Below are 28,000 nucleotides of genomic sequence, written 5' to 3'. Positions count from 1 at the left end.
ATAATAGCTTGTTATTAATGTATATATATACAAATACTATTAATTGCCGGAAAAACAGTTGGAAAAGACTTGCTTGCACAGACTACAATATATATGCACCTGGAAGTTGCACAGATTATGGTGCCAGAACCCGAGAAGTTAAAGAGATTTCTAGCTTGGGTGATTCTTGCTTGGGTGTGAGGAGTGGGAGGAGGAGGGGTCTTCTTCCACTTCTCAAATCATATTCATCTATTTTTTTTACCTGTTGTTTTTGTACAGTTTTTTCTCATGATTTTTTCCCTACCTTTCAGGGCAAAGGAGTTCTAACAATTCTGTGGCTGGGATCCATAAGGCTTGTGAGAGTTCAAGGGTTGGATTTTCAACGCCCCTTGATTTCACGTTTTGAGACTTTTCACTGCACTCTGGATATGACCAGCTAAAACAAGATGCATGGACCAAAGGAAATTTCATATACCCTCAAGATTTTAATATTTGTTATAATCGTCCTTGGAGGTATGCATTTGATGACCTGAATGTAGGATAGCCCTTTTAATGCAGGATATTTCGATTCATGTAGCTGTCTGGACTATGCTTCTCTTGTGACTGCAGGAGAGATTACCCCTCCTCTGGGCCCCTGACTCTTTCTGCAGTCTTTCTACTGCTACTCCTTGGCTCCTTTTTACTGCTGTCTTTCAGCTACTCCCCTGATCTTCTGGTAGGAAAGATCTACATCTAGCCTTCTCGGATAAGGGTGAAAAATCTCGGAGGTCCCATATGCAAGTTGCACACATTAAAGATCCTTTGTGGTCTAAAATCGGGAAGAGTAGGCTTCGGCCGCCACCTGGGCAAAATTCAAAATTTCCTACCAACTGAAAATGTTTGGTGTGTCCCGCCCGCTCATATGACCTTATGCAGTTGCGAGTGCATAAAACACTTACAATTTTTTTTTTTTTAAAGGAGAGATTATTTGAATATCTTGCTTTGACATAATTTATTGCTTTAAGTCAATAAATGAAATCTTACACTATTAAAAGGTTGTATCGCATTCTTAAAATTGCTTTTAAGAAAGTCACGAGTGAAGATATGACATGCCATGCTATGAAGTTTGATTATTGGCAACTAATTTTGTATATTTTCTTTCTTCTCTAACAGAACAATGACTAGTTCTCTTTACAAATATCTCATAGTGTATCTATCTCAACATCTTTCTTTCAAAAAATATTTTATGTAAGGTTTATTTTTTCCCCAGAAATCCTCAATGTTAGTGCTCAGAACTCCTCAGTGGCTGTGACCAACAGCCCTACTTCCAAGAAACAGAAGATCATTTACCTTGATGGCAGGGCTTTCGTTCAGTTCAGTTTCAACCGCCTTCCTACACAGTACTTACTGCCTGCAGAAGTGGAGCAGTTTCAGATCTTCTTCATCACTGACCAGCCTGAGGGCCTCATGTGGTACCAGGAAGATCCAGAGCGAATTACGTTCTTAGCAATCAAGGTTTTTTTCCCTTTTTCTTTTGTTTGATTTTGTTTTTGTCCAATGCAAGGAAGTGAAGACACAAAAAAACACTCGTCAAATTGAAAATTGTTATACTTGGTGTTTTGGGAAGTAATGTGAAGTATGCTTTGAGTATTGAGAAAAAAGTGAGTTGCCGGGTAGGGAGTTGTTCTCTTGATATTAGTTTGTTTTTACTTGCATTGTGCTGTTCTGTGAAATCTCCTTCTATTTAGTAGTGTTTGTAGTTATCAGCTTTGAGATTTTTTGTGAGACTCCTGCGCTTGTTTTTATAAGTAATACTCATCTCTGTTTGCTTGTTGGCTTTACTTTTCAAATGTCATGTAAATTCATGTCATCAGTATCCCGCATAACAACAGTACATTTGTTATTTACTTCGACTCAAATTTGGGAAATGGAATTTTGAAAGTGTTAGAGTTATCTTTTAAGTGCCTATCTGAAATTTACCACAGGTTCAAAATATTTACCTTTTTCATGCAAATAATGAAAATGATACCAACAGGCTTGATGATTTTATTTATCCACTGAAATTTCTTTTTAATGAAAAGTTTCTTGGAAAAATTTTTTTGAACACACGGAAAGGGAGGAGAAATACATAAAATAAATTGTGAATTCGGGGGGGGCGACAGAGAAAGATCAAGTGCGACTAAGTTTTAAGTCTTTTTTTTATGTTGTACATATTATATATTTTGTTTCATCCTCAGAATGGATACATTCTTTTCGTCAATAAATACACTACTGGAAGTAGGTCAGATGAAGTGACCATTGGCAAGGATCTAAGCATTCGCTTTGATGACAACAAATGGCATGACCTGATCATTGATCGTCGGGGGAAGAGAGTAAGAATGGATTGGCATAGAATGGTGGTGTTATGCTCAGACCCTGTATTGGTTTCTTGAAATTTTTTTAAGAAGCAACAAAAATTTTTTTATATAACGCTTTATCTCCGGCAAGCTGCTCCCCGTGGCTCACGGTCAGAACCCCAATGCCGGTGAACCGCCGTCAGCGGCTCGGCTTGGACACATTCTTTTACGATGACTTCGACATCAAATTACTTTTCAGCAATTGTTGAAAACAGGTCTGTTTGATCGTGAGTTCATTCATTAGATGAAGAATAATAAAAAAAGGTTGACTTGCTTTGATGTAATAACCCCATTTAGTGACATTTTTGTCATTTTTAGATAAGTACCAAAAAAGGGGCCTGGCGTAGTGGGTTTACCCTCCATGGCGATAAAGAGTTAGACGATGACGGTAGACACTAAAGTTGGCCAACAGTACATTTATGCTGTATAAAGTGCATACTGACTCCTGATTTTATTCAAGGATCTACAGGTCTATCGTGGGAAAGGCAATATGGGTCAAGAGCAAAAAAAATGAAAACAAACCTATTGTCCTCTTTCTTCCAGTTGCACAGTTGGAGCATAACACCATCAATCATCAATGTGTGTTGTAGTTGGGGGCTTCTAGTTTCATGGAAAATTTTTCCCAAAGCTCTATTCTTGTTTGTTCAAGTAGAAGTTTTGCCTCTATTTAAGCATAATTTAGGTTTAGGAAGAGCTGTTTTCTTCCACTTATGTTGACTTTTTAAAGATTGGTTGAAGGACCATTCTCAAAAACATTTGTTTATGTAATGATTCTGTCCTCCAAGTCTTAAAGTGGGTCCTCTGAGATCAGCTTTGTTAACAAGACATCAGAAAGAACAGTTTTAAGCAATTTGTTGGATATTGTTGAACTTTCCACTTTTTCCTTCCTGTTGTTATTTTTTGTCTCCTTTTCCTTGTGCAGTTCATAGCCCTTTACCTGTATCTGATTGGTGTTCTTTGTTATTTCTGAATGCTTGTTTAATGTCTTTATGTCAAAATGACTAGCTCCAAAAGATTTCTCATTTTTAATTATCTTTTGTTAAAGGATATAAGGAATGACCAAGTAACCCTGGAGACGAAATTTTAAAGAACAATTCAGGGCTTTAGAAGCAAAAAAACACAAAAAACAAAAGAAAACCCAAAACCCAAAGACTGCTTCAATTATTGGTCCTTATGAAACGATTTGTAAATCGAAGTGAATGATTTGGGGGCAAATGATATCATGAACCTCCTGCTGGTTTGACACAGTTGCTTACGAGTCTTGCCAATGTGATGGATTCAGAATTGGACTCCATGATATTCAGATGAGTACCTAATTTCATACCTTTTGAATGACCCTCACAGTGTCTAGTAACACACATTGAACTTTGGCAACAACAAAGATAACAGCAGCAACAACAGCAATGAAGTCTGTCCATTGTGCAGCAAGGAGCCCCAAGATTTGGAACAGTGGCTGTAGAGATGCCACGCTACGGGGTCCGGCAATGGCATCAGTTTAGGGAAGATTCAGGGAGGTTGGACTGCCTCACCTGCTACCCAAGAGAGGCGGTGGCTCTGGCAAAGAGTACACAACACTCTTCGGGGCTCCAAACAATGTGAAAGGATAGGCTATCATACACCCACACAACAACAACTATGACTTCTTGTTAACTGAGTGATTGTGGTTGTCTCTACAGATCACCATTACTGTGGATAATAAGTACCGTGCGAGGTACACCTTCTCAGGGTTTGCTCAGTTCCTGACACAGGCCGATGTCTCAATTGGCGGAGCGCACAATGTTGGTGAAGTTACCGAAGGACGTGTGTTTTCCAATTTCAAGGGAGGTTTAGGTCAGGTGAGTTCGCCCGTGTTTTAGGGGCTTTGCTAAATTTCTTGTTCCTCAGAAATATCCAATTGGATGAATAAATTATAGGAAACTAGATCTCTTGTCTGCAGAATTAAAAGCAAATGACTGTTGTTAGTCTAAATACTTTTTGATAAATAGTTTATGTAAGACATGTATACGTATACTGCGTATTTGAAGTTATGGTCTCTTGAAAATGTACTTTGGCATTGTTGCAATCTTTGGTCAGGTTAACTCACTAGAGCCTAAGCTATTTTTCACCAAACAGCCATTGCAGCTTGACAGTTTTGGGATTGAATAGTTAACCACAAAAAGACTGAAAGTTATCATAATTTTTTTAATGCAACGAAAGAAAGAAAGAAATGCTCTCACAGAAGAAGAAAACTGCATCTGATTTGTCCGAATTGTTTTTATTTTATCAATATTTTGAAATGGCAATGTCGGGGGGCTACACAATTTGTTTTTGCGCCCAATTTATAATAAAATCATCAATCTCCATGCGGGGGTGACTGATTAAGTCCGTTACTGCTCAACAAATGTCGCACATAACTTCGGTAAATTTTTAGCTTAACGAATCAAGGGGGTCAACTGTTGGCTTATCGCTTCCCATAGCCTGTAACCGAAAAACACAGGAGATATCGATCGATAAAGCGCATCCCGTAAATACACAGAATTTGGCCTCTAGGCCAGCGGCGCGTCCCGTAATTATAGGGGAATAAGGTTTAGTCAATTAATGTTTTTCTTTGACTGACAATCTTTTTTGTGTCCCTGCAGTGTTTGTACAAAACTGAAGTACGAGATGGGTACAAAGACATCAGGAATGAAGTCAGCCTGATTGCTGAAGTTTCAGATGAGAAAGAAGGTATGATGTAGTTTCATTTTTCGGATAAAAGTGTTCAGAATAGTAGTTAGAGAGTACAAGATTTCTATAAGCTTGCCTCTCTCCTTTCCATAATTGTTCTACCTTTTGCATAAGTGAGTGACTTATGTTGCCCTTGATGTATTCCTCAAATTTTTGGACTCATTATTTCATTGCAGCGTTCTCTTTTTAGAACCTGACTTGCTCATTTTTTTAAAAGAAGAATGGTAGAGCCCTGAGCGTATGTGTGCCTGTGTTTTTTTGTTTTGTTTTTGTTTGTTTCTTTAAGCTCAGTGATGAATTGAAAAGATGACAGCTGCAAGCTGATGTCATTGTTTCTTGCTGTATAAACTGTCAAAGTTCACTGCTCATAAGTTATTCAACAATGTAGCTTCATTCAATGTCTTTTCTTATTACTTTTGTTCCTTGCTCACTCCACCTTTTTTTTTTTCTCTGTTTCCCATTTCTCAGCACCTTTCTTTCTAGTCAACTTCTTTTTTAAAACCTTTTCTACCTAATCTGTTTGTCTCACTATTTTCTGCCAGGTATAATCATCAGAGAAATTGATTGGTTTCCCACTGACGTGGTCAATTTTCCAACTACCCCTCGACCAGTACCCACTCTTACTGCAGTGACCATCAGAGATGAGGGAGTTCATTTTGTTTTACCTGAGGTGAGTACTTTTTGCCACTTTTGTCTGCGTCTTCGTATTGAGTGCCTTGCTCTGCCACATGATATATATATATACATAACATAAACTCTGGTGCAACTTTTTGCATTTCTCCTAAATTTCTCCACATAAATAATGATTTTTCCTTCTGTTTTGACTGAGTCCTTTTTTTAAAATGCTGTGCTGTAATTTCAGGAATTTAATTATTGTACTCTAAAAATATATGAGACACTCTGAAATTGATGACGTTCCTTTCTGTCTTATTTTAATGGTACCATAGTTGACCTTTTTTCTCAACAAGGGAGCCTGAATCTTTCCCTGTGACCCAAGCATTGGTTTTTGATAGAAAAATGTCTGTCTGGCTGTCTGTCTGTCTGGCTGACTGGCTGGCTGGCTACACACGAGGTCACAAGTCAGGAAGAGAGATAGGCTATGAGTAATCTCTTTTTGTCTAATAAGTTATTCTTTTATTTTCTTCAGACATTTGAACCTCGGCCCACTGGTACCCTAGCTTTCAAATTCCAAACTGTGAAGCCGAACTGCTTGATTCTCTTTTCTTCGAACCCCACGGGCTCTAAGTTTATGGCCCTGGAGCTCTACGATGGGAACCTGTACCTAGTGAACAGGTTTGGTCAACAGGCTATTCGCACTTTACTGTTGGAGGATGCTGCCAATGGGAAACCTCATGAGGTATGAATAATGAGTTCCATATTGCTATGCAGATTTACCATTTTCTCTCTCACTCTCTAAAGGTCAAAGGTCCATATTTCACGAGAACATTCTTTTTTGGACTGAACTACCTTGTTCCTCCATATTTTCAGGGAATGCTCTAGCATGAGCTCTCAATTTTCTTGAGTTATATTTCCTGGCAATGCTCCTTTCTGGCAAAAGTCATGTCATGCAACTGCTGTGGGGTGTGGTATAGAGGGTTTTTTTGTCCTCCCATCTGGAATGGTATTGCACAATTTCAAAAGTGTAAGTGAATTTTTCTGTGACTTACAGCTAAGGGAAAATGAATCCTATTGTGCACTAGAGGTTTTAGGGCTCCCTTAGAAAGGCACCCAGAGTATGATAGTGAAGATGGCAAAGATTCCGAGAGTAAAGATTGAAATTTCTGTGATTGGCAAAGATTCCAAGAATAAAGGGCAAGATTTCTCTTGGTGGATTACATACTCACAGCACTGGATGATCTGAATCTTGAGACCACATTCACGTTCATAGAGAAAGATAGAGAGGGTGTGTGCCTTATGGCCTGGGTCCACCCTTTGTAATTACTTTTACCATTAACCCTTCACCCTTCCCTGGAGGTGCTCATTGCACATCAGCTTGACATTCCCATCGTACAATCTCACGTACCATACTGTTGTTGTTCCTGTCTTAAATAAATGGAAATTCAACTTGCCCTGTACAGGTTTCTCTTGGATTTGGTGTGCGACGCATCACGGCCACAACTGATAGGAACACAGAGAGGATCCGACTGCCTGTATCAGACACACTTCCGCAGACTTTAGGCAAGTTCTATGTCTTCCTTTGTTTGGGTCTCTTTGGTTTTTCTTTATGCTCCAAAATTCTGTGGATTCATGTAGGAACCCTGCAATCTGATAAGTTTAGTAGAATAACAATTTTAAAATGTTCTATTTTTGTGTACCTGTCTGTTTCTATTTTAATAAATGTCTTTATTACATGAATTATATGACAATGTGCAACTGATGTCTGTTGTGTTGTGGTAATTCTCTTGGCTGTCCTACACAGCAGATGTGACTTCAATTCTGAAGGGGGGAAGTTTTTTGCATTTGTACTGAGAATCTGTGTTTGTCTGTCGGGATGGTGTGTCCCACTTCTCCATATTGGCCATTTCCTAAATATCAATGTTATGTTGATGGGGATGCAGAACATTAGCAATTTATAAAAATTGTTTGAAATTAGAGTGAGCAAGTGCAAGAACTTGATATCATTTACGTCATCAAAAAACACCAAATATATTTATTCTGTGCTCTCAGGTCCCTTGTATGTGGGTGCCATGCCTAAGATGGACAGTCTGCCCTGGTATACTTGGGCTCGCACTGGATTCCAAGGATGTATTGAGGACCTGAAATTAAATGGAACCATCATTGACCTTCAACCTTTTCTCCAAAACCAGGTAAGAAACTGGTTTGAAATAAAACTGCGTCTCTTGTTTGTGCATTTTAATATAGAGGGGAAGTTGCTGTTGTTGAAAGTATGTTGTTTGCTTACCTTTACTTTAAAAAAGTTTTCTTGCTAATTTTTCTTTTGTCACGTGGCGACCCCCACCACTCTCAATCGCAAATATCTCAACTTCTCTGCTCAAGATAGATGGATATTTTGCTCATCAAAACAAAGACAAATGAACAAGCTTTAACATTATATCAGAATCTCAATATGCCCAAAAACTGACGAGGGGCTGATTCCACCGTGTATTGACACATATTTGATAAAAAATTTTAATGTGTCCTTAACTCTCACAAGTTGTAAACCTGTTCCTTGCATTGTCGCTGCAAGTTTAGTTTGACATACACGAAGTAAATGTGAGCACTTATAGCATAAAAACAGGTACTTAACCTGTCAAAATGTTTAGAAGAGAAAGAAGATTAGATATTATGGGGATACAGTTGCAGCACAGGTAAGCAGATATTAATGACAACTGAGGAACACTTGACAAAGCAATATGCAGTATGTAGTAAGTAGGTGTGTCAATTACCAAGAGTTAAGGCCAATAGGTTATATGATTTTACTGTAAAAGACAGTCAAACTGTGTGAACTTTTAAATGTAAAAGGGGAAAATCAGAGACCTTTCTTTTTCTCTTCAGCAATTGTCTGGGCGTGTGGATCCAACCTGCACAGACATGCCACAGCAATGCTCAGAAGATTTCAAACCGTGCGCCAATGGCCAGTGCGTTACCTACTGGGGAACTTATTTCTGTGACTGCAAGTACACGGATTACTCTGGAAAGCTTTGTGAGATCCGTAAGTACTTTTTGTTTGATAGTTTTTTGTTTATTTAAGCTCTAGCCTGATTGCATTTTTTTTTTTCAAATCAATGGTGTACATCACTAAGTGGATGTCTTAGGAAAACACAATTTTTTGTTATTATTGGTGAATTAAAGTGTTTTTCTGGTTAGTTATCTGTCATTTTGGCAGGTGGTTGGAGGGTACCACTGGTACGTCCTACTTCTTTACTTTTTTTTTTTCTGTTGTTCCACCTTGCCTGTAAGGCAAGGGATGATTCTACATTCTTTGTACATAAAAATGTAATAAAAATTAACTTCTGTCAAATGAATTTATGACAGTCAGTAAGTCTCTAAGCTCTAGCAGTGGTATGAGAAAAAGAAGTGTAATAGAATATATTTTGATATGTTTATATACCCTGCTTTATGCCACTTTCTCTACACAGCGGCTTGGACAGGGGTCTATGATGGAAGTACTTACAACAACTTGAACTTCAGGCCTCAGCAGAGCTTTCACCATGATGACATCTCCTTCAGATTCCAGACCATGGCCTCAGATGGACTTATCTTTCAGACTCATGCCCGCGATGATGAAGGGTACATGAGAGCAGAGTTGGATGATGGACGCATGAAAGTGTCCACTAATTTTGGTGGACAGGAAGAGGTGAGGGTGTCCGATTTCCTTCCTTAATTTGAACTGGTCTGGAACTCAATGTTAGATAACTGGATATTTTTTAAAATCCTTAATTAATGAGTTACGATTACCATCTTAGACATCATGTGTACTCATACATGCAAAAGCATTATTTACCGTGTGGACGTAGGTCAAAATGAATTTTTGTTGGTAATAGTTTATGCTACAAATCAATTTATAGCTTTTGGCTGAGCTCTGTTTTGTCTTGATAAGGTTTAGAGATTTTATTTTGTCTGCTCCTCGGAGAGTCAAATTGATATTACTTGACAACAATCCGTCGGCTTTAGTGCTTGGTTGGATATCCCGAAAAGGATGTGAGTGGTTGACGGGTGCTCTGGTGTGGTTTGCTTCTTCTTTCCTGTCAAACATCTTTTGTCCTTATCTTCCCTTCTTTTTTATGTTTGTTACTCTATTGTAACACCTTTAATCTTCTGGCGCTCATATGACCTTTTGCAGTTGTGAGCGCCGTAAAACCTCTACTAAAAAAAATCCCGAAAAGGAGTTTGAAATACATTCTTTTCAGAGTGTAATTAAGAAAAATAATTTTTTTTTCAGGATGTCTACATTGGAAGCAACTTAAATGATCGCAACTGGCATACCGTTTACATCCAGCGCCGCGGTGGCTCTTTATGGGTGTGGCTAGATGAGAATATAAACCAAGCAAGTGAGTGGCTTAAGTGAAATCACGTTTAAGGACTTCCAATTTTTCTAGAAGTATTCTCTCTAGAAGTATTCTCTGATACTTATCTTTCAATGAATATGCTGCAGTACATGTGACAATATTTTCTGTGATTATGACAACACATATATGTGTATATAGATCTATCTATATATATATATATATATGCCACTCTCCCCTCAGAAAAAAAAACATTAGTTGGCCAAAGTCAGAATAAGGCCAATACTGGTTTGACAAGGTGCTAAAAAATTCTTGGACTTTTGTGTTATGTTATGGGTGATGGCTTAGTCCAGTGACGGATTTTGAAATAAATAAAACGGATCAAGTTTTAAACTTGAATGGTGTGCATTGATGCACAATCAAGATCAAAGGTTTTGTGACACGTCCTATTGGTTTCTTTTGTTTTTTCAAGAGTGTCATATAGTCAGCCAAAAATTTACTCTTAGTGTAGGGTCTTAAAAAGTCTTAAGCAAACTTTATCTGAATTTTAAAACTGATACCTTTTCTTCAGAGGTTCTGCCCGGGTCAGGTTACTACCATCTCGTAGATGATATTGTTGTGGGAGGCTATGATGATGAAAACTGGGTGGCCACCTATGGAGATCCGGAGTACTTCATCGGATACATCCGTAACTTCATGATGGGAGGTTACAACATTTTGGAAGAAGTCAAAAGTAGCGGAGGAATCAACTTTTACCAGGAGCCCAACATCCCACCTCTAATCTTCCAAGACGTGACTTTCCCCACCTACGACACTCATCTGGTTCTGCCTTCCCTTGGGGTTGTGTCTGGAATAGATATCAACTTCTTATTCCGGACTTTTGATGAGAATGGAATTCTTCTTCTTAGTATTAAACCTTCCGGCAACATGTTTGTTGTGGAGCTTTTCCGAGGGAGACTTATTGTCAAGGTGAGTCTGAGGGGATTCTGAGGGAATTTAGAATGGGCTAGACCTACCTTGTCAGTGTTTAGCAATATTTTTAGACGTTAAAAAAAATCAATAGCAGTATGTGGTCCAAATTGTCCAAGACAACCACCTATGCTCACACATACTTTTACATGCATCTGTTCACAAGCGGTCATGAAAGGAAATTCTCTACCATTTAATTTTTCCCCCCACAGTTTTTCAACTAAGGTAGAGCTCTTGGGAAGTTTTACAAACATGCACACGCTACGCACCAATATACACACTCGTGCGCACTGAGGGGATTCTGAGGGAATTTGGAATGGGCTAGACCTACCTCGTCAGTGTTTAGCAATATTTTTAGACATAAAAAAAAATCAGTAGCAGAATGTGGTCCAAATTGTCCAAGACAACCACCTATGCTCACACATACTTTTACATGCCTCTGTTCACAAGCGGTCATGAAAGGAAATTCTCTACCATTTAATTTTTCCCCCCACAGTTCTTCAACCAAGGTAGAGCTCTTGTGAAGTTTTACAAACATGCAGACGCTACGCACCAATATACACACTCGTGCACACACGCACACACATGCACACACACACACACACACACATATGCACCCACACACACACACACTCACACAAATGCCTCATTAAACTTACACTCATATACGCCTATTCCCAAATATTTCACTTTTCCTCTTCAGTTCCGAAACCCGGGCAAAGCCCCAGTGGAAGTGATCACCCCTGATGGCTACAAGTACAATGATGGAAACTGGCACTCTCTGTCTCTGAAGGGGGAGCTCGTCTCTAACAAGAAGCAGCTTGTTGTCAACGTAGATAGACTTAGCTCTGTCCATACTTATCTGGGTATGGACCGGATGAAGCTTGATGGTCCACTTTATGTTGGTGAGTCACATGGTGTGCTATGTCATTGGATTTGTGCTCTTTTGTTTATGGAAAGTACCTCTTTTTATTTGTCAGGGTTTTACATTGTTTGCATTTCTTTTCCTTTGAATCTTGATTTCGATTGTTATTTTTGAAGATTTTTTTTTCATCTTTTGTTTAAGAGCTTTTTATGCCATCTTTTTGTATTTCCCAGGGCCAAGGCATTTTCTTTCTTTGAAAAAAATTTGTGGATGTAATTTTTTTCAAGATTATTGTATTTTGTATCAATTAAAATTTTGTAAAACATGAATTTTTAATGTTACCAAGAAAAGGAAAACAGAGCAGTAAATGGGAAAACTGGAAAAAGGCTGAAAAACAATTTAAGAACGATTGAGACTCACTGTTACCTCATTAATTTCTTATAGTTCCAGACATAACTGTACATGATGGGTCATACCAATGTCAGAATCTGTTTTTTCATCTCTTCCAATGTTTTTTTTTTACCTTGTTAGGCGGAGCACCAGACAACGTCATTGAGAACCCAAACCTGCAAGGGTTCATATCATCAAGGAATGGCTTCAGGGGTTGCCTGGCTTCTTTTGATGTAGCCTCATCCATTTACGATCTCTTTGATTATGGCCAAACTCAAGGGGTTAACATCTTGGATGCTTGCCAAGGTAAAAGGCTATACTTGTAAATGTTTTTGTTGAAAGTTTTTTGCTTATGTGACTTTGAAGAAGAGTGGTTCTATATAGTTGAATAGTTTCAGGTTTGACTACACTTTAATTTATTTCGGACGTAATATGCATGATAAAAACATTCTGAAGAAGATGTGTTCACTCTGTCCCTTTCGAGAATCCTTTGCCCCTTATTTGAAAATAAAACTTTTATGAACATTAAGAAATAATAAACAATGAATTAATATATGATGTTTTCTTTTTTTCTTTTTTTTGGGGGGGGGGGGGATATTTAATCTTCCACCGTAATATGGTAGATAAGAATGGGGCATATTATTTCCCCCTCCTTTGTCTAAAATTTGGAGTTAATGAGGAAAGAAAATCCGTTAGACAACATAAATTTTACTTTTATATGTGGCAGAACTTTGTAACTTGAAAAAGTTAATTTTCTTAATTTTCCCCTGTTTTCCATTTTCCTTTCAAAAGAAATCAAAAGCAAATGCACTGAAGACACCTGTAAAAATGGCGGGATCTGCCATGACAATCTCAACAATGGAACCACTTGGTGTGACTGCTCCAAAACGGCTTTTGGAGGGCCCCTCTGTGCGGACGGTAAGTTTGGAGGAGAAGGTGCTTTGGTGTAACTTTTGCTTCGCTACTCTTTGCACCGCCATTATACGTTTTATTTTGCTCTTTCTCAGTATCTTTCATTTGAGGCAATTTTTATGGTCGTAAAAGTATCTTCCCTGAATTGATACTTTAAAATTCCTTCTTTAAAATATTTTTATGTTCTCAGGATAACTCTCACATTGCTTGTCTTTCTTGGTCTCTGCTACTTTTCATTTGCTTTTGAAAGAATGCCTTTCTAGGAGATTTTTTAAAAAGACAGTTACGGTTGTCTTCATTCTTTGTTACTTGCCTTTAGTGAGCAGTGGTCAGAATGCATTTTAAAAATGAAGTATCATCTCTCAAGTTTTTCTTGTTATTTAATCTTTGTTTCTCAAAATGAAAATTAAATTGTCTCTAAGTTTTGTCACCTGCCTTCCTTTTTTCTGCTATTAAATAAGGGTTATTATGGATGTTCTTTTTTTGAACTCCAGTTCCTCCTCATTGTTTTTCTTTATCTGTACTGAAACTACTAATACAGTGCTATTTAATTTTTTTTTAAATTCTTTGAACAAGTTTTGCTTCATTATCAAAAGAAAGGAAATGCATCTATTTGCATCTGTATTTAAAGATATAATTATTGGCATTTTCACCTTTTAGAATATTCTCACAGTTAGTAATTTATTTTTATGCCTTTGACGACTTGTGTGCAGCACTTCTGTGGATTATGTTTGTTGTACTTCTTGTGATATTTATTTATTGTGAGAAGGTGAAAAATGAAGATAGGTGGTTTAGAATCCAACACTTTTTGATGATGTACTTCAAATTGGGTGTTCCGTATCCTCAGAAAACTGCACTACGTGAAGTTGTAAAAGATATTGGTACGGTTTTATGATTACATTGCTTGTCACATGCATGGACTGTTGAAATACGAATCTTTCTTATGATATAATAATGCCTTCAAAATTGAATACTTTTCATATTTATATTACCTTTATTAGAGAGACAGAACTTCATTTGAATTGGATAAATTATGTGACAGTAAGAGAGTACATATGGGATGCTGTTATATTACTTTAAAAATCTGAGTGAAGGCACAATTATTGCTTGTAAGGAGAAGGGGGGGGGGGGATGGCTGAAATAGCTTGTGTAGATTATGAAGCAAAAGCTCATGTGAAATATCAACTCAGATAAGTTTTGTTGTAATGCTACAGTTTGGATTTCACAGAAAAATCTTAGAAATGTTTTTTCATGGACATTTATGTAAACAAATATTAATAAATACATCATACCTTATATTTATTTAATAATTAATATCTTAGCTCCAAATAAAAGTATATTGCAATGAAAGCTAAATGCTCTTAGAAAGCTTTATAAAGAAATAGTCTTATATAGATTATGTGAATAAACCACTGCAAAGGGTTTTCCATGCTGTCTTACAATGACCAAATTGGAATGGCACTCGTTTTGAATTGTGCTAGAAGAATGAACTTTCATTTTCTGTCTCTTCTCTTCTGGAATCCCATTCCTTGTGTGAAAAAAAAGTATTAACCACCTGTTTTATATTTCTTATTATTGTATTGTTAAGATTAAATAGTTTCTATTTTTTGTAGATTCTTTGACAAAGTGGCAAGATGCGTTGAATTTATAATCTCAGTGTCTCTAAGAGGTGAAGTTTAATTCTTTAATTTTCTGTTTGGAAACTGAACTGAAAGATATTAATTATTTTCTTTAGAGCACAACAATGTTCAAATGCTTACGTTTTTAAAAACTATAGGCAGCTGTCCCTGTTATTTAGTGTCAAGTGAATCTGACTGAAGTGTGTCTGGATGATTGAAGGCTCTGAGTCTTTAAGCAGTATTTCCCGATACTGTCAAATAACTCTCTTATGATACTAATCTCAGGCTAGCAGCATGTTCTGAGGGAATAAAAGGAAAGCACGATCTTCATGATCAATATCAAAATGGAGAATTTAATTTTTAAACTTCACCTGAGTCTGTGCAATTTTGGGCACAATGAACATTCATGGCAAGAACATGTGATTGGTGTTCTGAGAGATCTATAACTACACTCAGCTGCACAAGCACACACTTACATACGACCAATTTGTCAGTTACAATCCTGCGAGCAGAAATATGTGCAACTGTCTCAACATGTGTAACAGAAATAAAAGACTTTGTATTGCTTTGAGCAGAAGTCGAACAGTCTCCTCCGCAAGCCAAGACAAATTAAACAAAACCTCGTTAGATATTTACTATTACTCATTTGTTTGCATGGTTTTTGAGCCATGCATGCTGTTGTATTGTTTGTTGTGTTTGATGTATCCAGTATGTGAGACCTTCCGTTGTAATGTTGTCATTAATTCCCCTCTGTCGGATCTACAGTGTACTGTTGATTTATATTGCCTTTATTCCTGGTTTTGGTTTATGATTATTCTTGTCTTTTCTTTGTTTCTATTGTTGTTGTTATGCAGGTCTGTTTTTTTTTTGTGGTCCTAATTCCTTTCCAGTTTTCTGCTATTGCTCGCCTACCCTCAAACTAGCCCAGTATGAGATTTAGTTTTAAAAAAGGTCAATGTCCTATAGTGACATGAAGCATCAAGCTCTACATCTGATTCTTGTGAAGATATAGTTTATCCTAGACGTAATGGAACCATCCTGTGAAAAAAGTTTCAGATTCTATGTATTAATAACAATAATGATACAGATTCAGGCAGGTTTTTTTTCATGGCTCCTGTAAAATAAGTTTTTTCTTGCAGTTTTGACACTTTGTTACTGACAATATCCATATTATCATCTTATCTTCGTATTGATGTTGCTTTCTTGTTGTCCTAACAAAATTAAACGGTAATGACTTGTCAATGAACAATTGTTGAAAATGATATTGTTAGGTCTTTTTTCCTGAATGAAGAAATTTCCTCTTGTATTTTGTTTTATTTTTTCCTGTATGAAGAGATCTCCTGTAGTATTTACATTTGACCATCCTGAAGGAAGAGGTGTCCTCTTGTATTTATGATATTTGTGAGGCTCCGCGGTGAAATCAGGCGCTCGTCAAAATAATGAAATCTGAGATATCTTCATTTTTCGGCCATTTTGGAAATTTTTTTCGAATTTGTGTTTTTAAAAAAAAACACTTTTATGTGTGAATTTTATGGAATAACATTGATTTATGGCACAAAAAAATGTAAATTTTGCAGTTTCCAAAGACTCTTAAGCTATGGAAGTTACCAAACTTTGGTGTCCATTTTCTCACTAATTTTTCTTTTGGAACCAGGCGACCCCACCTCCTTCAATCGCAAATGGCTCGACTTCTATTCAAGATAAACGGATATTTTTTCATTTGATAACTCCATATGCCTAAAAATTGATAAACGCCTGATTCCACGGCTCTGTGACACATTTACTTTTTATTTTTTTGAATGATGAAATTTCCTCTTGCATTTTCTTTTTTTTTTCTGAATGAAGAAACCCCATCTTGTATTGAACCCTGGGTGATAAATTGGACGTGCCTGGCCTAATTAACTTGTTGTTAAAACTGTTATGGGCTCATTTTAAGGAAAGCTCAAGTAAAAAGCTCTAGTATACGAGTAAAAGAAATATATTTATATTTTTAAATAGCATGCCAAATGTACACTTTTATATAAATCTATAATGAGAGATCTGAGCAGATGAAAACTGTTGGCCTTGGAGCTTGAAACCTTTGGACAGGTTTTTTTCTTGGTACAGTCTTGTTCATGGCATGGTGCAATTTGATATGGATTGATTTTGCTCTAGTCAATAGTTTAATAAAGATGGAGATGAAATAGGTTTCAAATATCTTTGGAAGATATAGATATGATTGTAATGGAAGCTTTATTGATGGATAGCTCAGATGGTATTCACCTATTCTTTCCTTCTGTTGGTCTCTTTTGTCTGAAGCATCTCTTTTTTTTTGTTTTTTGTTGTTTAATGAGACTGTCATCAAATATATAGATCTACTCTTATTGCCCACACTTTACTCTTTTCTTGCAAAGAGAATTGTACCAGTTGTGTGTTCTTGCTGAGTTTGTTTCTATTGGAAATTCAGACTAAGTAGTGTTGTTTACAACCAATGTGAAGGTCTTTTAGGTCTTGATTCGTATTTATTCAGGTTTGCCCAGAGCTGTTTTATATTTTCAGAAATAAAATGTGTGAAAAGTAAAGTAACATGATTAACAAATGAGATAACTTAACCTCTTTACCCTTTTTGATGAATCAAAATCCTATAATTTTATTAACCTTACCTTATTCATTGTGTGGCTATTATGCTATACTTGTAGTACCTATTTGTTTTTACTGTTTAAAAACTATTGGATGTGTCAAGGAACTTATGGTTTGAATATTTTGTTATGTAACCTTCATGTAAATTCAGTATCACCTATGGTTGTATTGTCTGTCTATGCTGTTTGAAGTCAAAGTTACTCCTCAAATATCATATTCCTTAAAATTTTGTATGACTTATCAGTATCAGAAAGATTTTTACCCACCCTGCATGTTTTGCCTCTATCATCATGTGCATGTATAGAAAAAGACAATTACACGGATACACTCTCTCTCTCACATTGATGCTTTCACATTTGCGACATAGTATGGCAGTTGCTGCAAGTACACTTTGACATTCCTCTGCTCTTTGTTGCTCTTCCCCCCCCCCCCTTCTCTCTCACTTACTCACTCTCTCTTTCTCTCTCTCCCTCCCTCTTTCTCGTTCTCTCTCTCTCTCTCTCTCTCTCTCTCTCTCTCTCTCTTACTCACTCTCTCTTTCTGTCTCTCTCTTTCTGTCTCTCTCTTTTCTCTTTCTCCTGCTACTCTCTTTCTTTCTGTTTCTCCCACTTTCTCTCTCTCTCTCTCTCTCTCTCTCTTTCTGTCTCTCTCTCTCTCTGTGTCTGTCTCTCTCTCTCTCTCTCTCTGTCTGTCTCTCTCTCTCTCTCTCTCTCTCTCTCTCTCTCTGTCTCTATGTCTGTCTGTCTGTCTCTCTCTCTCTCTGTCTGTCTCTCTCTCTCTCTGTCTGTCTCTCTCTCTCTCTCTCTCTCTCTCTCTCTCTCTCTCTCTCTCTCTCTCTCCTTCTCTCCTCTCTCATGCATGCACACACACAAGCACACATACTTCCATGCCCAAATGCATAAAGCACAGAGCACATGAAGATCAGAAGCTCAGTCAGTAAAATAAATCAACCCAAGAATACGGTCCAATGTTGCATCAGCAAAATGGAGACTTGGCTTATATTGCTATACACATATCTGAAACAATTTTCCATCCCAATGTGCCATTTATCCTATTTTTTTTCCTCCTTGCAGAGCCCCTGGGCTACTACTTCCGCAGTCTCGGTGACCCTGACCTCTATGGAGCCATGCTCTACAATTATCCCCCCGGCGAGCAGAAGAACAGCAACCAGGATGAAATCATCATGGGCGTCATGACAGACGAAAAGAACGCTGTGCTCACCCGACTGGCCTCTTCCAATTTGAACGATTACGTCGAGCTGAAATTGGTAAGTGGCTGCATCCTTTGCTCTCAGCTAAGCTGGTAAAGTCGCTTAGTGATCTTATTGAAGTGTGTGTGAATGATAGAAGACTCTGTGTGTGAGTGGTTGGTGGGTGCGCTGGTGCGGCTTGCTTCTTCTCTCCTATCAAACTTCTATTGTCTTTATCTCCCCTCCTCCTTTTTTGTGTTTGTTACTCCCTTGTAACTCCTCTAATCTTCTGGTGCTCATATGACCTTATGCAGTTGCGAGCGCTGTAAAACCTCTACTAAAACTAAAAAACACTTACTAAAAAAAGATTCTGTGTCGTTGAACATTTTCTCATGGGACTGTCAAATGATAATCGTTGGAGTTGTCCGATTGATACAGATGATTTTGGGGCACTATTGAAAGGTGTTACTTTCATTGCTGTTGTCTCTATATTGTTTTTGTCTGTGTTGATTTTCCCTCCACGTTTAATAAATGTTATAATGTCAAAGTGTTTCTCTTGAGCTCTAACAAAAATACATGAAATTCTTGTTAATTGTTACTTTGATTTTTGTATAATGACCCTCTTTTATAATAAATAGCTGGAGGGTTTTTGTTTTTTATAAGTGACTGATGTGTCTGTTTTCATTGTCTCCCAGTTTTCTTACTCGTTTATCTCACTTGTATTGTCCCTTTTGATTCAAATTTGTAAGGAAATTTTGTAATGAAGAACATGATAATGAAATCATTTACTTCAATAGGTGAATGGCTATGTGGTTGCAACATATGACACCAACGGTCAAGGGTCATCCACCACTATTACCAATGGAGATGTGATGGTGAGTGACGGGAACTACCACATCGTGCGGTTTTTGCGCCAGTCAGATAAAGCGAACCTCACCGTGGACAGCACATCGGCTAACATCAACCATCTCAGTGAGTATTGATGATAATTGCATTCATATAGGGCTTATCCACGCTCTGCAGCATGCTCTATGTGCTTTACAATTAGTACCCCAGCCCCTACAGACCGTAGAACACTCAAAAACATTCTCGGCTTCCTGGGAAGCATACAGTTCCAGCTGTGGATTTCACATGCCCAAACACTAACAGACTAAGAAAATATTTCACCGTCTATAACCAGATACTCATTTCCACCTGGGGTAAATTGGTTTAAAGTGCCTTTCCTATGGACACGAAAGGACACGACATAAAGGCTGGGCCTCGAACCCCTGAACCTGCAACCTCGCAATTACGAGTCCAGTAGCCTAACCACTAGACTACCAAGGCCTCCAACATATTTCTGTTCCTTACTTGTTCCAGATATCTGTTTTCTTTGTTGGAAATGACTTTCTTCTCTGGACATTTTTACCCTTCTATGTCTCAAAAATAAGAATTTTTATAAAATTTGACTTTCACTTTCTTTTCAGGCAATCATGACAACTTCAATCGCTTGGGTAATGTTTATGTGGGTGGACTGTACAAAGATAATAAGATGATAAATGGCACAGGATTCAGAGGAATCATTGGCGGTAAGTTTTTGAAGAAATTTCCTTTGTTGGAAATATGTTATTTTTTATATTCATGATGAACAGGATACATTTGTGCCTCATATTTAAACTTTTTTATAGTTAGTTTTAGAGATGAATTAGGAAAAAAAGTTGAATAAGATTTCTTCTACATTAAAAGTGTTCATTTGTTACTAGTACTTTTGAGATTCTTTTGCAGTCTTTTTAATTGTGCTAAAAGTAGATAGAAAATTATGTTTTTAATGAAGGATGAAAAGCAAATCTTCCAAACAAGGGGCTCCTTTCTTGAAATACTGTTTCAGTAAATAAATGTTCCTTCTGATAATAAGCCCATTTGGTGACCATATTGCTCTTGAGGGAGCTGACCAAAGCTGTACAAAAACAGACTCTGTAGCACAAAAAGATTGCTGTTGGAATGGAATTCATGTGTTGTAGAAGATAATGATACAACCAGTGAACTTTGTATCTGAAGCTGTGCTTGTTACTATCCTCAGGCCTGTATGTAAATGGACACCTAATTCTTCCCGATGCCAGCAGAGGCAAAAACACAGATATCTTCTCGGATGCTGTTGTTGCCCCGCACCCTTTCCAGCTGGGTCCCCTGTGAGTTTGCACTTAAGTCGTTGTTGTTTAAAGTTTGCTGTATACTTTGATCTATTCATAACATTGGGTTTTTTAATGATACTTAAAGTGTCTTTCATATTAAAGGGTCCATTAAATAATTGTGGCATTTGGGGCCGTGTGGTTAGGTGTTGGACTCACAACCAAAAGGTTATGGATTCGAACGCTGTCAGGCGCTCAATGTTGTGACATTGGGAAAGGCACGTTGCATGAGTTTACCTCACTTCACTCAGGTAGGAATGGGTATCAAGGTATAGGCAGTGAAAGATCTGATCAGTTTGTTGGTATTTCAACTCGTAATCGGCTGCTTGCACTGTATGCTTCTTGGGAAGCTGAGACTGTTTAATGTTTCTGAGAGTTATAGAAACAGCTGGGATGATAATAGTTTTAAGCGCATAGAGCATGCTGTTGAGCATGGATAAGTGTATTATACATGCAATAATAGTAAATTATTAGTTTAGTTTTTAGTTTAGTATGGAGTTTTACGGCGCTCTCAACTGCATAAGGTCATAGGAGCGCGCAAATTGTTAGTGTATTATTATTATCATTATTATTATTATATTATGTGAAATCTTCTAGTTTCATCCAAGTTCTTTTAAAAAAGCAAAATATTAAGCTTTGTATTGTTTATGTTTTTTTCAACCTTGCTTTCACGTCCCTTTTCACTTTTAAGATTTTACCTCTGATGTTTTATAATTAGTATTAAGAGAGGGCTATGGAATGTGAACTAATTCAACTTTTTTGTGTTGCAGGAAAACAACAGAAAAGCCCAACTGGGTGACAGAGCCACCAATTGTTGGTCCAAGTAAGTTTCTATAGTGCAAATAACCACATGATAATGCATTGTAACCATTGAAAACTCAGAATAATACATTGAGTGTCATGACAAAGCACTTTTTTTCCTATCCCTCTTTTATTTATCTCATTACTTTTCGATTCCATTTTACTGTTGTGGTGTGCGTCACTTTAAGTCATTCTCAAAATCTATCATTAGTGTTGGTTACTTTAAAATTTGTTTTGTATTTTTTGATTTTCTGTTTTCTTTTCTTTTTTTCTTACTTATGTTGAGCTTTTTTATTTTAGAGATGGGTTGGAAAGGTGAACAATTGTAGTAATTATATTTTGCAGTTTTCTTTTGTACATCAGACTCATAAACTTTGCTGTGAAGCCACTTTTGTTTGCTTCTGAGAATTACTCATTCACTCATGGCTGCAAAGTAGGCAGGCGGCTGAGCAGTGGTGGAGATGTAACCTCCCACTAAACCTTTAAATAGTAGTAAGGCATTCCAATTATAAACCTGTGATTGGTGTCAATTTTAAAACAGTGAATTTGTTGTAACCCTGTCCTCGTTAAAAATTTTCCCTTAAAACAAATTTGTAACAACAGCCCTCATTCTCGTTTGAAGCTTTCTCTTTGAATGAACTTGTTGAGATCCCTATCTTTGTTCACACCCTTCTTTAAAAACAAACTTACTAAGACCATGATCTCTGTTCAACAAACTTTTGTAAACCCCAATCCCGTTCAAAACTTTCTCTTTGAAAAAACTTTTTGTGACCCTCATACTTGTTTGAAACTTAACCGTTGAGCAAACTTGTTGTTACACCTGTCCTCATTTGAAACTTACTCTTTTTTTATCTTCTTCTTGTCAACAGCGCCGGACAAAAAGCCGTTTGATGTGATCCCGGTGCTGCCCCCAGGTGTCGGTGGCGGTGGTTTGGCTTTCGGCGTGGGTGGTGGCCCAGTGGACATTGTCGTGTACCCCGGAGGTAGTGGGGGTACAGCGGTGGGTGCTCCTGCAGCTGCCTTTCCCTTAGACGGCTCTGGTGAGTGGAGGATAGGGAAAAATCTTTGTTCCTTCTGCTGTGTCAATTTTGCTTTCAGTACAAACTGTTTGTTGACCGTTGTCCTGTGTAGTGTTGATGTTTATTTTCTTTAAATTGTCTTTTTGATTTTTTTTGTCAAGTGTTATAGTATTTTTCTCTTTTTTGTTCTTGATGCTGGTCAGGGGAAATTAAATACTAAAATGTGCACAACAATGGTAAACAATGCACTTCTGCTGATGCAAGTGGTTAAATTATGTCTCTTATGCACATGAAGGATGTAAGGTTGTGATTTTCCCTTACCTGGGCTCTCATTCTCAATCTTGAGCCTTCTGTTTCATTTATCTTCCTACCTCATATTGTTGGCTTCATCACTTTCATGAGATGCGATGTTGACATAAAAGTAAATGTAACTCTTTTTTTAAATTCTGCAACATAATACTTAATGATTTCCAAACAAATTTTCACCAGTGTCAAATTGATTGATAAAGGTAAGAGACAACTACTGAGGTCACCAACAGACTTTTAAAAAAGATTTTCTGAGATCACCTCATCCGTAAGTGATTTTCTTTTTTCCTCAGCGGCATCTGCGGCTCGTGCCTCACTGTCTGTGATTCCCCTCTTGCCTGCCAAAGGCCCTCGTGCAGGGGCCCTTATGGGCATCATTTTGGGCATCATGGCCGCGATCAGCAGCCTTATATGGGCCTTTTACTTGTGAGTTGTCAGAATTGTAGGATATTTGTGTGCTGTCTTTTCGTTATTGACTTTCTAGTTTTTTTGTGTGTATGTGTGCTTGTGTGTGTGTAAAGGTGTGTGGGTATATGTATGCCTGTGTGTTTGTGTGGGTAAGTGTGTTTTTGTGTGTGTGTGTGTGTGTGTGTGTGTGTGTGTATGTGACCACATGCACATTTAGTAAGTCCTTCTTATTCTCTATTCCCAGTTATGTGGCCTTGCTTTTCCCAAAGCATTGAAAGCTACTGAGTTGTTTATGTGCCTTATTATTTTTGATCAAACTTTTGTGTTTGTATGTGTGTGCATGCCTGTGTGTGCATGTTTGTTTGTATGTGCATGTGTGTTTGTGTGCATGCATGCATGCATGTATGCAAGTATGTATTAGAGAATGAATGTGCGCGAGTATGCCCAAGTGTTTTTGCATGTGTGTGTGTTTGCGCATGCGCATGTGTGAATGTGTGTGTGGGTGCATGCATGCAAGCATGTGTGAGAGAGTGAATGTGCACAGACATGCTCAAGTGTATATGCATGTGTATGTGTGTATGGTTAAACTGAACAATTTTGGTATGTCTTATGTTTAATGTCAGTTGTGTGATTTAAGACATGTGTTGTGCCCTCCCCCACTCCGCTCCTTATCATGCAGGTGCAAACCAGGGTGTTGTTTTGGAGGATCTGAGGCCCCACTCACAATCTCGGAGCCCAATGCAGACGCTTCAGCACCCTTCCTAGATGCTATACCCTTGGCTGATGTTGGGGATACTGGCAAGTTTCCTCTGCTTGCTGGTGATGCTGGAGCAGGAGGCGGAGGTGGAGGTGGAGGTGAGTTTTACCTTTGTCTTGACTCTTTCCTTAGTATTAAATCTATGTTTACAAGTCATCTGGAAAAAGACATCTGACGTGCTCATTCCTTGTTTTGTTGATAAGAATTTTCAACTTTCCTAAAAACTCTTACTTTTTATTTTTAAAAGTGAAAAGTAAGAATTAAAAATTGTTTTAAAAATTAATTTTAAAAAAAATTTATTGTTTCTTTGTATTTACTTGAAAAGAGTAATGGTTTATCACTGAATAACTCTCAGAAGGGTACTTAATGAGAGTACATTTTTCTCACAGTTTGACTTTTGTGTTGTGTACCCATTTTGATATGCATCAGTTTGATGTCGCACCATTTATGTGTGTTTGTTGTCCGAAGTACTTCTCACTCATTTATCTCCTTTTTTCCACTGATGCGTTAGATATTCCTAGTTGCTTATCGGATTCATTACCAGTAATGATGCAGTGAACATAAAAGAGGTCTTGTGTTGTCTATGGAGATGTATTTGGATATGTTTAAATAGATCAGTTTCTTTCTCCTTCTTTCACTCTGAACTGAAATTCATAATCTAGATGTCCCAACATTTGTTGAAAATTATGAGTAGGAGATTGATAATAAGGAGAAAATAAAAGAGAACAAAAATGTGTCAGCTGACACAACTTTTTAGCTTAACTTAACTCTTTATTTTCTCCCATAGGTGTGGACTTGGTGGATTCTGGCTTAGTTAAAGGTAAGGATGTCTTCATGTCGTTTGTTTCAAAAAAGTAAAAGAGAGACTTTAATAATGAAGTCTGTCGGCAGTTGCTGGGTATTCTGGTGTGGTCTTCTCTTCTGATTCTGCTATAGTAATTTTGTTTCTTGGCAACTTTGGCTAGAAAAATCTAAAAAGTTCTTTGGCCTGACACCATAAGAAACAATTCAGTATGAAAGCAAACAAATCAGCTGAAAATGGATAAAAATCAGAAAGAGAAAAATGGAAGTGGACTGGACACACTTTGAGAAAATTGTAAACAAACAATACCCACCAAGCCCGAGATGGAACCCACATGGAAAGAGAAAGAGCAGTCGTAAAAGTACTTGGAGGAGGGAGTTAAAATCTGACCTAAATGAGATGGGATGCAGATGGACAGAGATGGAGTATAGTCCAGAACAGAAGCAGATAGAGAACTCTCATTGGTGGCCTATACTCCTGTCTGGAGTGGGAAAGGCTGACGATGATGATGATGATGATGATGATGCAGACTCGTACTCTGTATCTCAACATGAACCGGATTGCTCTCTAGACATGTTTAGTTTTGGTAAGGTTTATGGCACTCACAGCTGTGTAAGGTCATATGAAAGCACCTCTAGACATGTTCCCACAGACTCATTGACTACCTTATATAACAGTTGCTTTCTGTTCTTTCTTTAGCTTGCATGTCATGTAAAAGGTAAAATTTGTATAATGTTGCATGCAGAAATGACAGGACTGAACTTTGCTTTAAGATTGCTTTCATCTATGAGGCTTTGATCAGTAAAAAAATTAATTTCTTAGGGCCATTTCAGCTCATCCCTTGATTGAGTGTTTGAAGAAGACTGCTGAAATTCCATCTCTATTGTTGAATACATGGCCGTGGGTTTTACAGTAGCTGCTAAGGTAAGAAAAAACAAAAACAACTTGAACTTTTTACCCTAGACCCAATTTTCATGATGGAAAAATCTGTCCACCAGGCGGATATGGCGGTTCACATACTCTGAACGCGACACGCTCTCACCTAGCATCCACCGCTTCCGCCGGCGCCTTCTCTGTGAATGACCATCAGATCGGAGTCCTCAGCCCCACATCTCTACAGTCCTACCACTTTGAAGGTGGTGACAGTGCCACGGCAGACTACGACATTGCTATAGGTTTGTCTGCCACTGGTTTACTGCTTGGCTTTTTAAATTGTTCTGTTGTTCAGACAACTTTTTTAGTTTCACAATAATTTTGTACGAATATAACTTTCATAATGATTAATTGTTTTGGTATATGGACTGCCACGGTGACAATTGTCAAGTTCCATGTTATTTATTTGTGTTGTTTCTTCCAGGATTATGACATCATGATCTTTCCTTTTAATTAATGTTTATCGATTATTTTTCACAATCCATCCCATTTATAATCTTCCCCCTCCTGTCACAGTAATATGTATGTAGTGTGATCTTTCCAGTCCACTTTTGCACTATCCTAGTATTATCCTTCAACAGTTGCCCCATTTTGGTCTTTCCCTTTAATGCCAGGTATAGTCATGACTATTTCCCTCAACACATGTCATCATGATCTTTTCCCTCAACACAACACATAAATCATCCATCCATGATTTTTTCACTCAACACGTAAATCACTATGATCTTTTCACTCAACACATAAATCACAATGAATTTTTCACTCAACATATCTTTCATGTCTGTGTTGTAGAGAATTTCCCCCTCAACACTGTAATGATACAGTGTCTTATACATGGTCCTTTTCCCCTCTAGGAGTCCACCACCCGAACTACAAGAGCAGCACTTTACCCGTTGGTCGTGGGGGAATGGGCAGTGGTCACTCAACTTCCACACTGGCATCCAACTACAACTACACGGTGAAGACCGCGCGCTCACTTGGCGCCTACAGTCACACCATGGGGTGAGTTACCCATGATTGCTAGCTTGATTGTTCGGTTGAATTTTGAAGTGTGTTTCCCAAACTGGTTCTGTCCTTGCGCTCACAACTGCCATCTAAGTCGGTGGTTGGCAGGTGCTCTTATGTGGTTTGCTCCTTCTTTCCTATGAAACATCTATCATCCTTATCTCCACTCCGTCTTTTTTGTGTTTGTTACTCTCTTGTAACACCTCTAATCTTTGGCTCTATAATGTGACCTTATTGTGTTGCAAGTGCAGTAAAACTCTTGCTAAAAAAGAAAGAAACCCAAAAAAATACCCGAAGTGTTATCTTTTGCTGCACATTGGCCAAATTGGCCGCAAATTCCATTTTGATTAGCCAGAGAAAGTACACCCGAACATTGACAACGCTGCCATCTGTAGACACAAACCTGTTCATTTTTCCCCAACGTCTTTTTCTTTCTTATGCAACACTTTGTCTGACCAACATTAAGTTATTAATGGACAATGTACTAGTACAGGTTTGCCTAACATTTATGGGTGAAAGTGATCATACTGTTGATGTCATAGGGAAATAAATGATATACTTCAGAGCGAACTTGTTAATGCTGAAATACTCCAGATTCTTGGGATAATTTCAAGTACTAAGTTGTACCCAACCGCAGGCTAGAGATGTCTTTATTCTGGAATTGTACATTATTATGTTGATCATGATAACATCGGCAGGTTGTTAAACTGTTGTAAGGCCAGTAAGCAAAGCTTTCAGAAGGAAGAAAAAATCACACCTATATTATGTATTTTTCGAGCTTTTTTCAACATTTAGAATCAAAATTTTGATAAAATATTTCTCAAGTTCATGTAATCGATACCACAGATTGAGAAAGTGCAATAAAAAGATTTTACAAAATGTTGGGTGTAGTATACTTGAACAGCTGGCTGGCAATTTGTTTCTCAGTACTCCAACAAACAACTCTCTTTCGTCTGTCTTCAATAGCTATGCAAGCAGCACACCCCAGATCATCGTGACCCCAGGTCCCATGGGTGAGGAGGTCCGCGTGGACTGCTGCCTTATGACTGGGAATGGGCAGAGTGTGGTTACTGGGTCCAGCCTTGGGCCGCCTCAGGTTTGGAACATGACGGTGAGTTATGGTTGTTTTGTTTTTGTCTCTTATGTCTGAAGAGTCACATATATGAAAGTTTGGGTTTTTCAGAGGGGGGGAAGAAGTCGTCTTTGTGTTGTTTTGTTTTGTTAGTTGGTTT

The 28,000-nt window shown here is 37.8% G+C and overlaps 1 protein-coding gene across 1 annotated transcript in view; it reads left to right on the top strand.

Moving 5' to 3' along the window:
• Positions 1 to 290: 290 nt before the first annotated feature.
• The window catches only part of LOC101858681 (neurexin-1), a gene marked incomplete at its 5' end in the record, with an annotated part of 35,083 nt that continues 7,373 nt past the window's right edge, over positions 291 to 28,000 (top strand). The window contains 28 exon segments of the mRNA XM_013086384.1: positions 291 to 492; positions 1,229 to 1,473; positions 2,196 to 2,330; positions 4,031 to 4,189; positions 4,973 to 5,060; positions 5,603 to 5,730; positions 6,208 to 6,417; positions 7,139 to 7,238; positions 7,728 to 7,867; positions 8,556 to 8,712; positions 9,140 to 9,357; positions 9,943 to 10,051; positions 10,578 to 10,975; positions 11,679 to 11,880; positions 12,372 to 12,536; positions 13,023 to 13,148; positions 18,454 to 18,647; positions 19,367 to 19,541; positions 20,036 to 20,137; positions 20,629 to 20,737; positions 21,508 to 21,560; positions 22,408 to 22,578; positions 23,157 to 23,289; positions 23,951 to 24,127; positions 24,814 to 24,848; positions 25,829 to 26,005; positions 26,618 to 26,765; positions 27,735 to 27,879. Of these exon segments, the coding sequence (XP_012941838.1) occupies positions 426 to 492; positions 1,229 to 1,473; positions 2,196 to 2,330; positions 4,031 to 4,189; positions 4,973 to 5,060; positions 5,603 to 5,730; positions 6,208 to 6,417; positions 7,139 to 7,238; positions 7,728 to 7,867; positions 8,556 to 8,712; positions 9,140 to 9,357; positions 9,943 to 10,051; positions 10,578 to 10,975; positions 11,679 to 11,880; positions 12,372 to 12,536; positions 13,023 to 13,148; positions 18,454 to 18,647; positions 19,367 to 19,541; positions 20,036 to 20,137; positions 20,629 to 20,737; positions 21,508 to 21,560; positions 22,408 to 22,578; positions 23,157 to 23,289; positions 23,951 to 24,127; positions 24,814 to 24,848; positions 25,829 to 26,005; positions 26,618 to 26,765; positions 27,735 to 27,879 (4,266 nt within the window).

Source organism: Aplysia californica, unplaced genomic scaffold, assembly GCF_000002075.1.
Source record: "Aplysia californica isolate F4 #8 unplaced genomic scaffold, AplCal3.0 scaffold00018, whole genome shotgun sequence".
Classification (NCBI taxonomy): Eukaryota; Metazoa; Mollusca; class Gastropoda; order Aplysiida; family Aplysiidae; genus Aplysia; species Aplysia californica.
This window is presented reverse-complemented; position numbering and strand designations above follow the sequence as displayed.